General features: G+C 41.0%; 1 protein-coding gene across 9 annotated transcripts in view; it reads right to left on the reverse strand.

The window, feature by feature from the left end:
- The window catches only part of MED12 (mediator complex subunit 12), a 614,738-nt gene that overhangs the window by 512,654 nt on the left and 87,223 nt on the right, over positions 1 to 14,861 (reverse strand). For 6 of the 9 annotated variants that reach the window (XM_078640220.1, XM_078640214.1, XM_078640212.1 and 3 more), the window contains exons 2-6: positions 10,711 to 10,815; positions 10,413 to 10,604; positions 2,304 to 2,463; positions 1,632 to 1,679; positions 854 to 1,029 (exon numbers count right to left, since the gene is read on the reverse strand). In XM_078640220.1, the coding sequence (XP_078496346.1) occupies positions 854 to 1,029; positions 1,632 to 1,679; positions 2,304 to 2,463; positions 10,413 to 10,604; positions 10,711 to 10,815 (681 nt within the window). The remainder of the gene's footprint in view (positions 1 to 853; positions 1,030 to 1,631; positions 1,680 to 2,303; positions 2,464 to 10,412; positions 10,605 to 10,710; positions 10,816 to 14,861) is intronic. The other 3 variants (XM_078640219.1, XM_078640216.1, XM_078640215.1) reach the window with 1 other exon arrangement.

Below are 14,861 nucleotides of genomic sequence, written 5' to 3' on the forward strand. Positions count from 1 at the left end.
AGTCAGCAGAACTTACTTAAAGTAAAGTATTAAGTATGAGAGTCTACGGGATACATGTGGTCATTAGCAGTTGGGCACAATGACATTTTAATCAGGAAACTAAAAATCGACCACTGCATCTAGATACATTTGAAAGTAGTTTACAATACCTCACTGGGTCATGGTACATTCACAACATATAAACCTACTGAGAAATCCATACGAGCATAGGCTTTCACTCTTGCAGAGAGGTTGCAAGGCACAGAGTCATGCTCTCCTGTCACAAAGGCCTCAATCCCTTACTTGAAGGAAGAGATTCCAAAAGAGCAGATTAATAATTTATTTTCATATATTATTTTTATCTGCACAGTCGGTCATTTGCTAGGACTATACATAAGAGGTGCTACCATTTTTCATGTCACTGATATGTACTTTGTTGACCTTGGAAAGATGGCAGACTGCAGGAGCAACGCAACATTCTAATTTCCAACCTTTAAGTTTTACACTGGTATCTGCCAATGGCACATCCAGCTTCCTAATGCTTCCTAGAAGCCATCTGGTTTTTGTATTTTGTGAGACAATGGACGTTAAACAAATTAGATCAGAGACTGGGATTTAGCCAGAACCAACAATGTAACGCCTGTATTACAGCTCTTTTCACACATGCAGCGTCAGTACAGTTTTCCATCCACTCCAAAAGACAATTCTTCATGCAGATTATGCACATGTCGAAATATGCCTATGTCACACCATCACTGCTGACAACAAAACCCTAACAGGTCCTACGATGATCAACCACCACATTAGAAACCACAAATGGCCACACAGTATGTCAATGCAAAGACCTTTGAATTTTGTATCATTTACCACATACCTGGAACATGAACATGGCAAGACGCTCATTGTACTCCCACTGCTTAAGCGCCTGCTCGACTTCAGGTGGCACTGGCCCCGAGGGAGAGACACAGCCAGGACTGGACTGCTGGCGATAATACTCGGCTATTTTCTGCAGCTGCTCCCAGAGGTACTTGGTGATGATCTGAGTCCATTCTAAAAAGCAACAGCAAGGTGAATGAGGGGACTTGGGAAAGGTCTCAGAAGTCAGATTATTCAAGATGGCAAGCAGGCCGGTGAGGAGAAAAAAATGAGGGAGCTAAAAAAATGCACAAAAAAAACAAGATACTGAATAAAGAACTAGGAGAATAGGAGGACAGAAGGTAAAAGTCTGAAAAGGGAAGTGTTACAAGGAAAGATGAAATGAAATAAGAGGTCTGGATAGGAAAAGAATATCACAAGGCAGGGGGAAATGGACAGGAGAGAAAATCTCAATAAAGGCTTGAGATGGAGAACCAAGAGGCAGAATGGAGACCAAGAAGGCCAAGGAGTGACTTAGCCACTATACAGAGCAACTCTTAGTTTGTAGTGGTGGTGAAAGAAGACTAAGGACTCCTTTCGAAAGCCCAAGTGAAGAGTAAATGTAGTTACCCTAGATGACACGGCACCGTGGAATGAGGAAGAAGGCCCAATTACCTTAAACCAAGGTGCTGGCATGCAAAGTGTGTGGTACAAGTAAGGGGCGATCCAGGCTCCTCCGAATAATGTGCTCAGTGGAAGATTTGGGGCGGTGATTAAGTGCTCAGGATCTGACTTACCTGTGAAGGGGGGAACATGGAGGGAAGCACGAGAGGATGACCGGTAACCTACGAAGGGGCATATGATAAATTGTTGGTGCAAGGAATAAGGGGAAACCATAGAGATCTAGTCAGAAGATGACACTGAACTGTAAGGAAGAGGGGATGGAGGAATGAAAGGAGAGGCCGGATAACTGGCATGAGGCAATCAGTGTGGTGCGGCAGGGGAGATCTGGGGGAACATGAGCAGAGGGGGGTGAGAGTTGTCATTGGTTGATGAATCTTCTAAAGTCAGGGAGACAAACACTCCTCTCTTGGGAATGGTTAGCTTATGAGGCAGCAGACTAAATATAAGGAGACAAACAGAGGGAAAGAGAGCAGGCTTGGGGCTGGTCATTCTTGCAGGGTACGAGAAGTCAGGTGACTGAACAAAGATCGCAGAGGTTTCTTATGCAATCAATCAATATATATGAGGGCAGGAGCGAAAGTGGTGATCTGAACTGTGGAGTAAGATCAATCAATTATTGTAGAGAACAAAAGGTTCACCGTGATGGCCACATTGATGCAATTAATCATTTCTTGTGAGACAGGTGTGACACAGGTTAACAATGCGTTTAGTTGCTATCGGAGGAACAAAATTTTTTTAAAAATCACAATAAGTGCTGTGGAGGTATACAGAAGCTGAAATGTTACCTATAAACGGATCAATGACGTGCCGTTTCTTCACTTTAGTCTCAGTAATGGCAGCATAGTAAGCGCACGTCATCTTTATCAGCCAAGCAGCTCTCATAACAGACACCGCGTACTTCGCCAAATAGACAAAGACTTCTTCCTTCTTACTGAAGATGGGAACCTGCGTTGGAATTAGAATGTAAGAACCAAAGGTAACTTGCAACGTATTCAGCAAAATCACCACGTCCACCCATGATAAGTCAAACAAACAAACATTGGCAAAGCCTTTTAAGTGCTGGCATATATAGAGCCACTGACTGTGCTAATGCATGTTTGTTTTGACACAGTTTATGGCCAAAACCATTCAAAGTTAGCCACCTCTGCATGTTCATTGCTGAAGACGCACTAGATTTTTTTTTTCTAAAGCGTAACAAAATAATTCCAAAATGGGCAACAGTGCATACGCAAGCACATGCGGAAATCTGGAATGATTAGTTTTACACTCTGTTCTCAATTTACTCTTCCAAGTAGGTGATGAACATTTTGGAATAGTAAATTAAGAGCATGCACAAGAATGCTGCAAATATTTTATAAAAGCGAGTAGCCCAGTAACAGCGTGCAACTGCCGGGTCTTCGGAAAAAATAAAGAAGTAGAATTGAGAAAAGGGAATCATTGAACATATTTGGAAGAGCTTGGCAAGTCATGCACTCCCATGGAGTGTTAAAAGACAAAACAATGTTTCATGGTATCAGCAGTGCAAAAATTCATCCCACCCAATAACAAAAGCGGAAATTATCGATTGGTGGAACTAAAACAAGAATTGCTGAATCAGTTCAATGAACTGAGATAGACAAGCAAGCCATTCAGTACTTAGCAAAGGGTTGGCCCAAAGCTCAGTGTGTATGACTGTATTACAGACTATAGGTCCTTGAGAACATACAGCTAGACCTTTCTGTAGGCAAAACCTAAAAAGACATGTAATTATGTTTAAATTGCTCAAAGTAGTAATGTCTTAAAAAGAGGTAATTGCCAATACCCACACACCAGCTAAAAACTCCACAAAACATATGCCCAGTTTTTCCACTTTTTGAAATAACAAGTCTAACATATAGGCAAGATGGAATGACCAATAAAAATGGAGCAGGAAGCTGTACATTTCAACACATTGGGAAACAACTTAAACCAGTTAAGATACAAAATTATTAGAAGTTGTAGAAACTTTATAAAGAGTAGTGACTGGAGCTGACATTTACTACATAGCGAAACACATTAGATATGGTTAACCTGAGAGGATGTAATAAACGTTATGACTTTTCATGTTTAATGATTTTCCTACTTTTTCATGACCTTGTTTCATTGAGATAATTAACAACTAAGGTGGATATAGTAAACAGACATACCTGTAGGCTCCAGAAGGGAAACAACATAACAGTAAACAAAAGTTTAAGGGGGAAAGAAAGGGAGGGAGAACACACCAAAGTGGGGATTAAGTCCCCTAGCCCGGAGTAGGCACAATGCTTCCTTCAGAGGTTGTCAGTATAAAAAAAAGAAGAGTCCCATCTTGTATTATTAACTATTATTTATAGAGGTTTGTTTCTAGATTTGATTTACAAGAAAAGATAATTGGAAAGAGTAGTTTTTATGAAAAGTCATTGAGTAACAAACACATTAACATCAATTAAGGCATGATTTAGATGCAACAGCATTTATGATTTACAAACATTTTTTAAATTATGAATTTTGATTTTGAATGACTTATAAAAGAATTTGAATACCTTCAATATTCTAGATACTTTAAATAGTTCCAATTGCTTGGAAGTCATATTAGCCCAGGTCTGTGTGCTTAATTAGAATCACTCAATACGTAGTCTAGTGATGTGGTTTAGGGATAGAGTGACATAATATGGGAAAATAGACCAGATTTATTTCCGTTACTGCATTCGGACATGGTTCCGCACTGTGATTAACTTAATTAAGGACTTAATAACAAGAAGTGCGACTGGTATTTTCACTCGCATTCTCATAATCTTTCATCAATGACAGAAGAAAGAAGGGGTAAGTCAAGCTTGATGGGACTCCAACATACAGGCCTTTGAGAGGGCGGTAGGGCCACAGAGCTATGTAATCTATATGTATTTAGTCTCTCTCGCTCTCCAGGTGGGGGGACAAGTACTGTAGAAATGTTTACTTATGAAAAACATTAACATATTTAAAAGGTACATATTTACGGTTTGGGATTTAAACAGACAACTGCTGGTTAAAATCCACAAGACAGATGCAGATTTTCAGTTGAAACTTAAATCCACTGAATTTATCCAGTATATGGCAGCAGAGCATTATGAAATGAGAGCACAGAAGTAAATGTTACATATATTTTCGCACCACAGATATGTTTTAACATCTTCACTTTGCAATCTCAGCTGCACCGACTGCAGTGTGTGAAAAGGCTGTTTAAATACCATCTATAGCTTTAAGGCGTTACTGGCATACAGCACCCTATAGGTAACAACTGGGATGAACTATCTTGGGCCTCATTCACATGCAAACCCAGACCACGGGATATTGCGTTATTGCTGCACCAGACTTTCCATTGCAAAGTTGCATGCCTGGACTCTGGTATACATGTGGCATTAGGCTCTTTGGCAGCCCAACATTTTTTCAGAAGTTGCTTTAAGTAGATTTTGCCTATAGTTGGAGACCGTCTGCTAGTACTGCATTTCAAAGTCACTGCTTCGGACTGACAGATATTCAGGAACATTATCTAGGTACCTGGGTCTTTATTTATAAATGTAAGGAAGTTTCAAACAATTGCCTCTAGTTTAAGAACAATGTCACTTAAAACTGCACCTGAAAACCCTGTGGAATTGAAAACATTCCCGCAAAGTGATACCTGTGGTTCATTTAAACTACATTTTGGCAGCCTCCTCCTTATTCATGTACAGGTGTGATATAGTAGCCTAAGAAAAACGTTTAGTTTGCTCTAAGCACTGAACTGCTCAGATTTTTTGTCTTTGGTAATAGAAATGCAAAGCGCCATCTCAGAATGGATAACAAAATCTATATACATAATTAGGACACCCTAATTCCCTCCATCTAACCGCCTGTTAACATTTGCTAAACCACTTCCTGCATTTCAACTGTTTCTAACTAGCCCATTGACAAGTGTACACAAGTGCTTTGCCACTTAATATGCCTTAGCCTGCCTAAAAGATAATCTAGGATCCAGTTTGCATCCCACAGTTGATGCCTTTCCTGGCATCTATTGTTTCACCAGCACACACCATCTAAAATCTTTGGTAGCATTTTTCATTCCTCTTTCTCCTCTCTTCCGTTTTCCATACTTGCTGCTTCCAGCTTTCTATTATTAGGAGCATATGTTTGTATTACACTGTATTCTTGTCCTGAATACTAGTCTTTAAATGTATTGGTCTTCCAGCAGTGTCCTGCTCCTCTTCAATCAGTGTTAGTTTCTTATATTGATACCCTCCTTGGTCTCTCTCTTTCAGCTCACACAACCATATTTCTCTTTTTCATTTCCACTGGCAAAGTCTCAGGTTTGAAGGCATTTATAGTCTCTCTCCCCTTATCTTACACTTTTTTGCAGGTCTATGTCCGTCCCAGAAAAAACTCACCCCCGCCTGATGAATTCTCTTGCAAATAAATCGACTATCTGATAAGCTTCTACATCAAATCATTTTCATTCATATTTATTTTTCATTAATTTTGTACTATTATTTAGCCCACTAAGTACGCGCGCAGATGCAAACGCACCATAAATTATGAGAACAAATAAACAATCTCCCTCCCTCCAATAAACAATCATAAAAACACAGTAACAGGCCTATTGGCCATGGAGCCTATCCTCGTAGAATTATTTTTAGTATATGTGTTTAGAAAATGTATTAACCATAAACACAATTCAGACATAAATTAACTAGCCACAAACAGTCAAAAACACAACATCCTCCCAAAAGACAAATGAAACACAAAAAAGCTAATAAAACACACAATAATTGAAAAACTCTAAATCACAAGCACATTAAATAATTCTACAACCACCAACAACCAAATCAGTCAAAACATGATTACAATCATGTGATGCCAGTCAACCCCCCTAAACCAGTTCACACACTTCGTTTAAAATGCTTTTTTCACAACTGGGTAAAAGCAAATGACAAGCCACACCACTTGAAAGAAACCCCCTGTTGAAAGAACCAGCTTAACCACAAAACCGCCATGGATTTGTGCCTCTTGCAGAGCTGGTCAACACCACTCTACTGCGTCAAAAGACGAAATGATGAAGAGGTTTCCATGAAACAAACACACTCTCCTCCTCAAACCTCTCACCCTGTAAATACCTCATCTTTAAATGACACCTGACAATCTACCACACCTGTCAGTTTTGCAAGGTTCTTAAAGTACAGAAGCCACACCCAAACTACCCGCCTCCCAGACACAATTGTGGAAAAATGCTGACCTAGTCATTACCAACAGCCAATATCCAAAACCCAAACTTTTCTCTTATTCCTTCGGTTTTCTAATATAGTGATGCATATCACAAACGAATATACAATCTATACAGTCTGTCAAGAAGGGGATCAATTCTACTCTATCCGCTTCACAAATACCTCTGAAAAGCAACTGCATTTTGATGAAGTACTTTCCAATATGTACGTGTAAGAACGAAAACTTATCACTGCTATAGGAAATGCATATTTTTGGCGTGGTTACCCCTGTATTTTCCACCTTTTACTGGACCCAATATTTTTTGCTGGCTTTAGAACTCTGCACTTTACTACTGCTAACCAGTAGTGAAGTGCCTCTGCTTTCCCTTTAAACATGGTTTATTTGGCATATTCCTATTCGGCATATATATCTGAACAATAAGTCCCTAGTATATGATGCCAAGTGTCCCAGGGCCTGGAGGTTAGTTGCCACCAGTGAACTGCAGCACCCATTGCGCCATTATTAGAAGTGTAATCCTGTGGTGGATTGGACCTTAAAAGACTAAGTCAGAAGGTAAAATCTTTGACCAGAACGAACCTGGTTGGTATAACCGATCCGTGCTCCTATGCACTCGGAGTCAAACTGCACCTAGGTCCTGGTCTACTGTGACCAATGACTCTACCGCGACCAATGACCATCATTGGCGCTTTGTGCTTTTTTAGCGCCATTTCTACTTAATTTAAAAATGCATATCTACAGTTGCCCTCATTGGATTTTTGTCATTTTGGTGTCACATTGTTTATTACATTTTACTCTATTTTCTAATCCAGATTGTGATTTGTATTGTCTTTGTATTGACTTTGACTGTTCACCCTGACAATTACTGCGACTGCTCTTGAGGTGGGTTGGTTACCCACCTCAAATAGCAATCCAATTTCACACACCTGTAAACTTTGAACATGCTAAACATTACTGTGAGAGAATAAAAACACTGAGTATGAATGTTTTGCCACTATTTTATTGACACTACCACATCATACCCTTTAGCTCAAGAGGAATCACCGACCTTTTCTGTAATTAAAGCTACTTATGTTTAATAAAAGTCAAACCGTCAGACAAGAAAACATTTACTGGAGTCCTTGTGCAAGATTACCAGTAGCAAGGACCTCAGTGCATCATAAGATTTGTCAAAAAATGCCACATCATGGATAACACAACAGCCAAAGAAGCAATGTCAATATCACCACGGTAATAATTTTAGCTACAAGTCTTTCCAAGGCAGCATACTTTATCATTGAAATATCAGCATGAAATAATTTTGGGAAATTCATGTCTTTTCTACAAATGTCAGCTAGTGAGTTCTGAAAATACACACATTTTCTAATTGTGTAAACATATCTTAGCTAAACCAGGCCAAAGTTTCTAATTTAATGGGCTGGGCTGCACAGGGAGGAGCCTCATGCTGGTAGTTGGGGGGCTAACAGCAGCTCATGCGCTACTGGTCGGAAAAGCCCGCTCTAGATATTCAAGAGAGTCATACTCCCCTGAGCTCCATCAATACACCCTAACCCATTAAACCTTTTACATGGTTGGCTCATTCAAAATGTTTCACATTACAGTAAGAAAAATACCATTAAAGTATAAAATATGAATTTCCATATTTTCCAGCAAACCACCTGTGAAATGCTTACTTACTCGCAATCTCTTTACAACTATATGTGCTGTGCAGCTCAAGTGAATGTCAAATTCTTGCATAAATGCTCCCAAGTCGCAACCTACTGTTTAAACACTGATACGTTCAGCTGACCTCTGTTCTAGTCTTGCAATTATTATCCATGCAGATCAGACACAAAATGTATATCTATTTAATTATATATTTTCATTATGTATTCAATTAGTTCGTCAACTCGTCAAAAGTCTGTCAGGACAAAAAAGTGTTCACAAACCTGGCTGTTATAGGCTTGTCTGTTCAGGACAAAAAAGTGTTGACAAACCTGGCTATTCTATGGTTGTCTGCTCAGGACACAAAAGTGTTCACAAAACTGGCGGTTATATGCTTGTCTGCTCTTTATCCCACAGAGAACAAATAATCTGTGCATATTTTGAAAGTCTCTTTTTTCACATGACCCAGTTTGTTTCTACCTACAAGAGTTTTACGTCCCTGCATTGCTGGTATGCACGTCCAGTTAGCTTCTCTGTTGCATTACACTTCAATTCTTCACAAACAGCACCACTAGGTCCCAAGACTGACAAATGGTCACCGCAAAAGGTTTTTCATGTGAAGTCCCATTGCCTTTAGCCAAAAAGAATTCAGCAATGGTTTTTACAAAATGGAGCCTGCTCACAATCATGAAAACAGGTTGTTGCCTGTTATAATGCTGCACCACTGCCTGGTGACTGTGTATTACTGTGCTCCAGTCCCTAACGTACAGCGAAACCTTGGACTTGCATATATTTTGGATGCTTTTACGATGTATACACACAACCATATTCTCACAGCTAGGTTTGGCAAAGTCTGGCCATGTGGCTTGGAAAAGAAAATTACCACCCTACTTAAGAGGTACAACTTCAGAGCTTCTAGAGGTTGGTGGTGGTATTATGTGCCATTAACAGGTCGGATGGGTAAAGGGGGAGGGGGGGGCACTGTTTGGGCTCCAAGTCATGAAACCTCATGTAGCAATAAATAATATGAGGCCAGCACCTGGGCATGCAGAAGGGCATTTCTCTGAGTCTCCAACTTTAAGGTGTGACCAATCACTCAGTCCAGGATATGAGGGATATCAAGGCAGAATGACAGTATTTGCAATGCACCATGAGAAACCCCAAGTAAGCAGTTGTTGGGTAATTACCTTTTTTTCAGTTTGCTGCTGTAGGTGGGACCTTTTCCAGCACCAACAGGTGATATATTTAGTACAACCTAATTTATGTAGGTGTGTTACTTTTAGAAGGTACTGTAAATGGCAAACCTAAAGGACCAGATAAGCAGAACCAGCAAGTATACCCAGAGAATACTGTAAGTGGAATAGTACAAGGACAAGGAGCCAACCAAATACATCTGGATAACAGAAGGGGGAAGCAGCAAAGAGTTTAAGATTCAGGGGAGGGTACTGTTGGCACCTCTGGAGACTCTGTGGAGGAGTCAGCAAACATGCTGGTGAATCAAGATATTAACAGAAGAGGCCGTAAGGAGACATGTCTTGAGAATCAGTTAGCAACACTCGAGACAGGTATGGGAGGTTGTAACCGAATTAGAGAGAGGAATTAGAAGGCAGGCTCGGAGGATCGAAAGAGATAAAGATCTGTACAGTTAGCATGCCCACCTGGACAATTGTGATATCTACAGATACAGCTGAAGATTTATGGGAGATATGCAGGCAAGTCAGAAGGATCAGGGAAGGTGAGACCGAATACTGGTGGCCTCTATTTGAACTAAAAATTTGCTAAGATAAAATATTTTTCCAAAGAGTCCAAATGTTGCATTAAAGAGGAAGATAGAGCTTGAGGAAAAACCTGCCTTCCACAGGTCATCATGACTTTCCAATCACACAAGCTCCATCCACAACATGACAGAGACCAGATCGACTGTGACAATTCATGGAATCAGCTCACTGACCCTTTCGCATCTAGATACGAAGGGCAGTGAAGATCCTATCGCATGCACACACTGATCAAGGTGAACATACCTTTTTAGCCAAGTGAGTGAGTGGTTTGGTCCCAGAGAGATCAGTGAACCAGTTATTGATGGCACTTTGGGAGCGTGCGGTCACCAGCCAGAAATTGTCCTTCTGGTTCACCTGTGGTTTCCTTCGTCCAGTATCAGGAAGTGTGTTACACCGCAGCTTCTCTGTGATGATTGTACTGAAATTTGAACTTATCTGGAAAAGAAGATGACATTTCTTAGCTGGGCTCTTTAGGACAGAGTTTCAGTACATGCTGCATGCTGAAGTATTGTATTAAAAAGCGATGGTGGAACATGCTCACCTTTGCCGGGTTAAAGTTGACATTTTTGGCACTTCCGTGTTCATCACCAGTTATTGCAGGCTGATTGGCAAAACCCTGCTTCACATTGACGGCAGTCAACTCATCCTGAAAGAAGCAGACAGCCTGTTATAACAAGCACCCAAGCCCCATCATGCCAGCACTTTATCAGGGCCACCATAAGCACTAAGAATGTCAAAGTGCTAACAGGCCAGGTAGGGCCCACATAACACCGCAGTGACTCCAGGGTGAACCAAAGAGTACACATGCTACGGCTGCATGCTATTACCAACACGGTCAAGAAAAAAACAAACGAGGGAGTCTCATTTCCATTCCAGAAATGATTGCATGAGCTCCATTACCATCTAACACTCCTCGCCCCTTACTTGTTCCAACTACAGCCTGTTGCAAGACCCCTATAACTTGGGGGTCATCTGGGTAGAGCTCCTTATCTGTTAGAGCAGTGTTTCCCAAACTGTGGTCCGCGGACCCCCAGGGGTCCGTGACACATTCCCAGGGGGTCCGCAGGCAACAGTTTTAAAAGCACAGAAAAGTTTCTTGTATAATTAGCAGCTTTCCAGCAACAATAAAAGTGTCAAGATAAAGCCAGTGATTAATGTACCTGCTGGAGCTGAGGAGAGTTTTGTTCAGTGGCAGCTTTGACTTACCTAATGTAGCACAGAGGGTTAATGTGCCTACTGCAAAGAACGTGCAACATGCATTTTAAAAAGCAGCATTTTATGTGCATAGGTTCGTGGTTACTGCTTTTGTCACAGAGATTCTTTCGTTACTGTGCACTTCATAAGTGACAATCGTAATCTAGAACAGTGACCTATAAACTGTCATCAAAGAGCTGCTTGCAGACTACATGGTACCAGTTAGTAACTTATGTTTTTTCCCAGTTATTCATTATCCTGATGCTGCTAGAAAGATTTATTTGGGTGGAAATACATTTTTAATGTTTAAGTCAGTGCTAGCCACTGTGTTATGTTCTGAATCCTGAGTTTGTGTTTTTTCAGACCAAGCACTCTTTTTAAACATTTTATATACACACTGATTTACATGTATGATTCAATGTCTCTATATGTGTGTGATGTAAAGTGCTCTGACATCCTACAATGGTACGAGAGGTGCTATAAAATAAAATGAAATACATGTGACAGAGGGGCTGTTACTTCAACATAAATTATTACGGGCCAGATGTACGATCCGTTTTTATATGCGCGAACGGGTTTGTGAACCCGCTTTCACCTGCAAAAACGTATTGGGCCATGTACATTGCCTATTTTGTGAGTCGCAATTTGTTTGCGACTCGCTAAACAGGTTTTGCAACTTGCTATTTGGAAGAGGCATTCCCTTCCAAATAGCGAGTCTCAAAACCATGTTCAAATGTTTTGTGGTCACAAAACACTCGCAGTTACCACCTACTTCAGGTATATGGTAATGCATTCGCAAATGGGAAGGGGTCCCCAGGGACCCCTTCCCCTTTGCAAATGCATGCAAAATTAATTATTTTTTAAGGGCAGGCAGTGGTCCCAGGCACTTCTGCCTGCCCTTAGAAAATGAAACGAAATAGTTTCATTTTCTTGTTTTTTTTTTTTTTAAATGCATGGTAAACGGGCTGCGTTTTTTTTTTTAACTGCTTTATTTAAAAGCAGCCCCAGACATGGTGGCCTGCAGAGCCCAGCAGGCCACCGTCGCTGGGAGGGCTGGCATTCCCAATGGGTTCGCAAATTGCGAGAGGCTCATTGGGGCCGATTCACAGAACTAACTTAAGACAAAATCATAACCTTACTACTTTTGGTATTCACAGAAGTTAGGATTTTGTCTTAAGTTTGTCTCAAGACAGACTTAAGACAGACTTAAGACAAAGTCCTAACTTAAGTCTATCTTAAGCCTCTCTTAAATTTGTCTTAAGACAAAATTAAGACAAAATCCTAACTTCTGTGAATACCAAAAGTAGTAAGTTTAGGATTGTGTCTTAAGTTAGTTCTGTGAATCGGGCCCATTAATATTAATGAACCTGACAATTTGTGACCCCAATGAGAATCCCAAACAGTGTTAAACACACTGTTGTACTTTTCATTTAGCGACTCGCAATTTGCCACTCGCAATGTGTTGCCAATTGCGAGGCGCTAAATGAAACAGTCGTACATCTGGCCCCAAAATCCTTAGTACTTTGAGTATTTGTCTTGTGGGCACAGGTGTGTATTTTTTTCCAATTACTGTTTTAATATTTGAAATTTAACTCATACAAATTGCTTGGGGGCCCCCGGCTTCCAGTGGTCACTCAATGGGGGTCCTCGGGAGTCAAAAGTTTTGGAACCACTGTGTTAGAGGATATGGTGACATTTGCAGAGAGAGGCAACACAGACAGGTATTTCCCACTCCTTTCTCTGTGTTATAATCATGACATTTAGATGTTCTTGAAACCGGACCAAACTGTCAAAGGACCTTCAATAATTGGAAGATAAGGTAGTGTGGAACCCACAAAATCAGTGTGCACACTATTGCTGGTATTTTATTTGGATTAGACTATATTGTGCACCAATCTATTGCAAATCAGACAAGAATTATAATAGTACATAATGACAAAAATAAAATACCTGAATATGAGATACACCCCATTAAATTAGTCTTGACACTCCTACCCTAATTTGTCTAAAAAATCTGTAACATTTCGTTTGTCACATCTACATCCCTAAAGGGATGCAGGGCAAGTGTTGCAAGCGTGGACGTAGTCTGTTCTGGCAACATTAAAGTCCCAAACCTACTCTTCATACAACACCTGGGGAGTGTACTCTGAAACAAAATCATGTGTTCTGTGTTTGATGAGGGCACCTTAAAATAGTGATAAGGATCGCACTGGTGGATCAACAGAAATACACTTGGGAAAACACCTTGCAACATCTGCAGCACTTATCTAAATATAGGAGTAAAACAACTCCGTCGTGAAGCCTGGATATGCCCCTTTCCCCTTCCTGCCAAATTTGCAGTACGTCTGTGGCACACTCTCAGGAATATCTACTTCCACACCCAACTGCATACAAAGACTCATGTGCGGGAACTCACAATGCATGTAACTATACATTCTATTTGCTAAGCTCTGAACTAATGTCAGTCGGGTAAATGGGTGCCATTCAGGATCCTGATGAGGGGTTAACATTCCTTTAAAATCATGAGATAGTGTGCAACTGAATTTTGGAGTATGGGCACCATGTCGAGGGATTCCCCATAATTTGGCGGTTGCATCTAGGTAGATATTTCTTAGCCCACAGTCCATATTGTAGCCTTTGAAGAAAAAGGGAAAACAGCTGTTTCTCCCCCTTTCAAGTAATGTTTTTCAGAGTTAGTGATAGCTGGAACCTGACAAACCGGTCATGGAATCTCTTGAAGTTGGAAGTTAAGGAGTCTCTCTAAATCCCACAATCGGTGAAGACGCAAGCGTTGGTATTTTATAAGGATTACAATTTATTGCCTGGTCTTCATCTGCAAACTATGCAACATCATCTATACACAACACCATGGTTAGAAACCAAGGGGAGGAGTTATCCACAACTCACCATGGGGACTAAGTGGTGGAACTGACCTGGACTTCTGCAATCGGAAATACACGTTACGGCTGTATGCAAAGAAACAAGGCCCATGAGTGAGCAGGAAGCTCCTAAGAGGTTCCCAAGATGAAGACTGAGAATAGACACAACCGAGGGCTGGGTGAGAGTAACGATGGGTGACATGGTTGTTGTCCCATCCTTGGGGCCTGGGAGACGAGATGATTTTCTCCAAGGGGGGAGTGCCGGTGGGGGAGGTGGTCCTCATTCCTCTAAAAAAGGTTACGAAGTTGGGGGGGGGGGCGACAGGAGCTCTGCTAATTTGGTGGCGGGCAACAATGGCCTCGTCAAGCAGGGATGCAGGGAGGGGAGTTTATTTGTGGGGTAAAGTTTTAGGGGTGGGGGTAATTGAATTGTAATGTTTACACATTACATTTGAGACACCAACATAATCCTACAAGGAATAACGCAACAGGCATACCTGACGCCTACACCAAGAGCAGTACACAAGAAGTAAGGTAGATTTACCAGGGGCCCAGTGCATGGACACCATGAATGTTCTCAAGCATGGCTAATCGTGTTATTCCGGAAATCAGATTAATG

The sequence above is a fragment of the Lissotriton helveticus genome, chromosome 4_2, assembly GCF_964261635.1.
Source record: "Lissotriton helveticus chromosome 4_2, aLisHel1.1, whole genome shotgun sequence".
Lineage (NCBI taxonomy): Eukaryota > Metazoa > Chordata > Amphibia > Caudata > Salamandridae > Lissotriton > Lissotriton helveticus.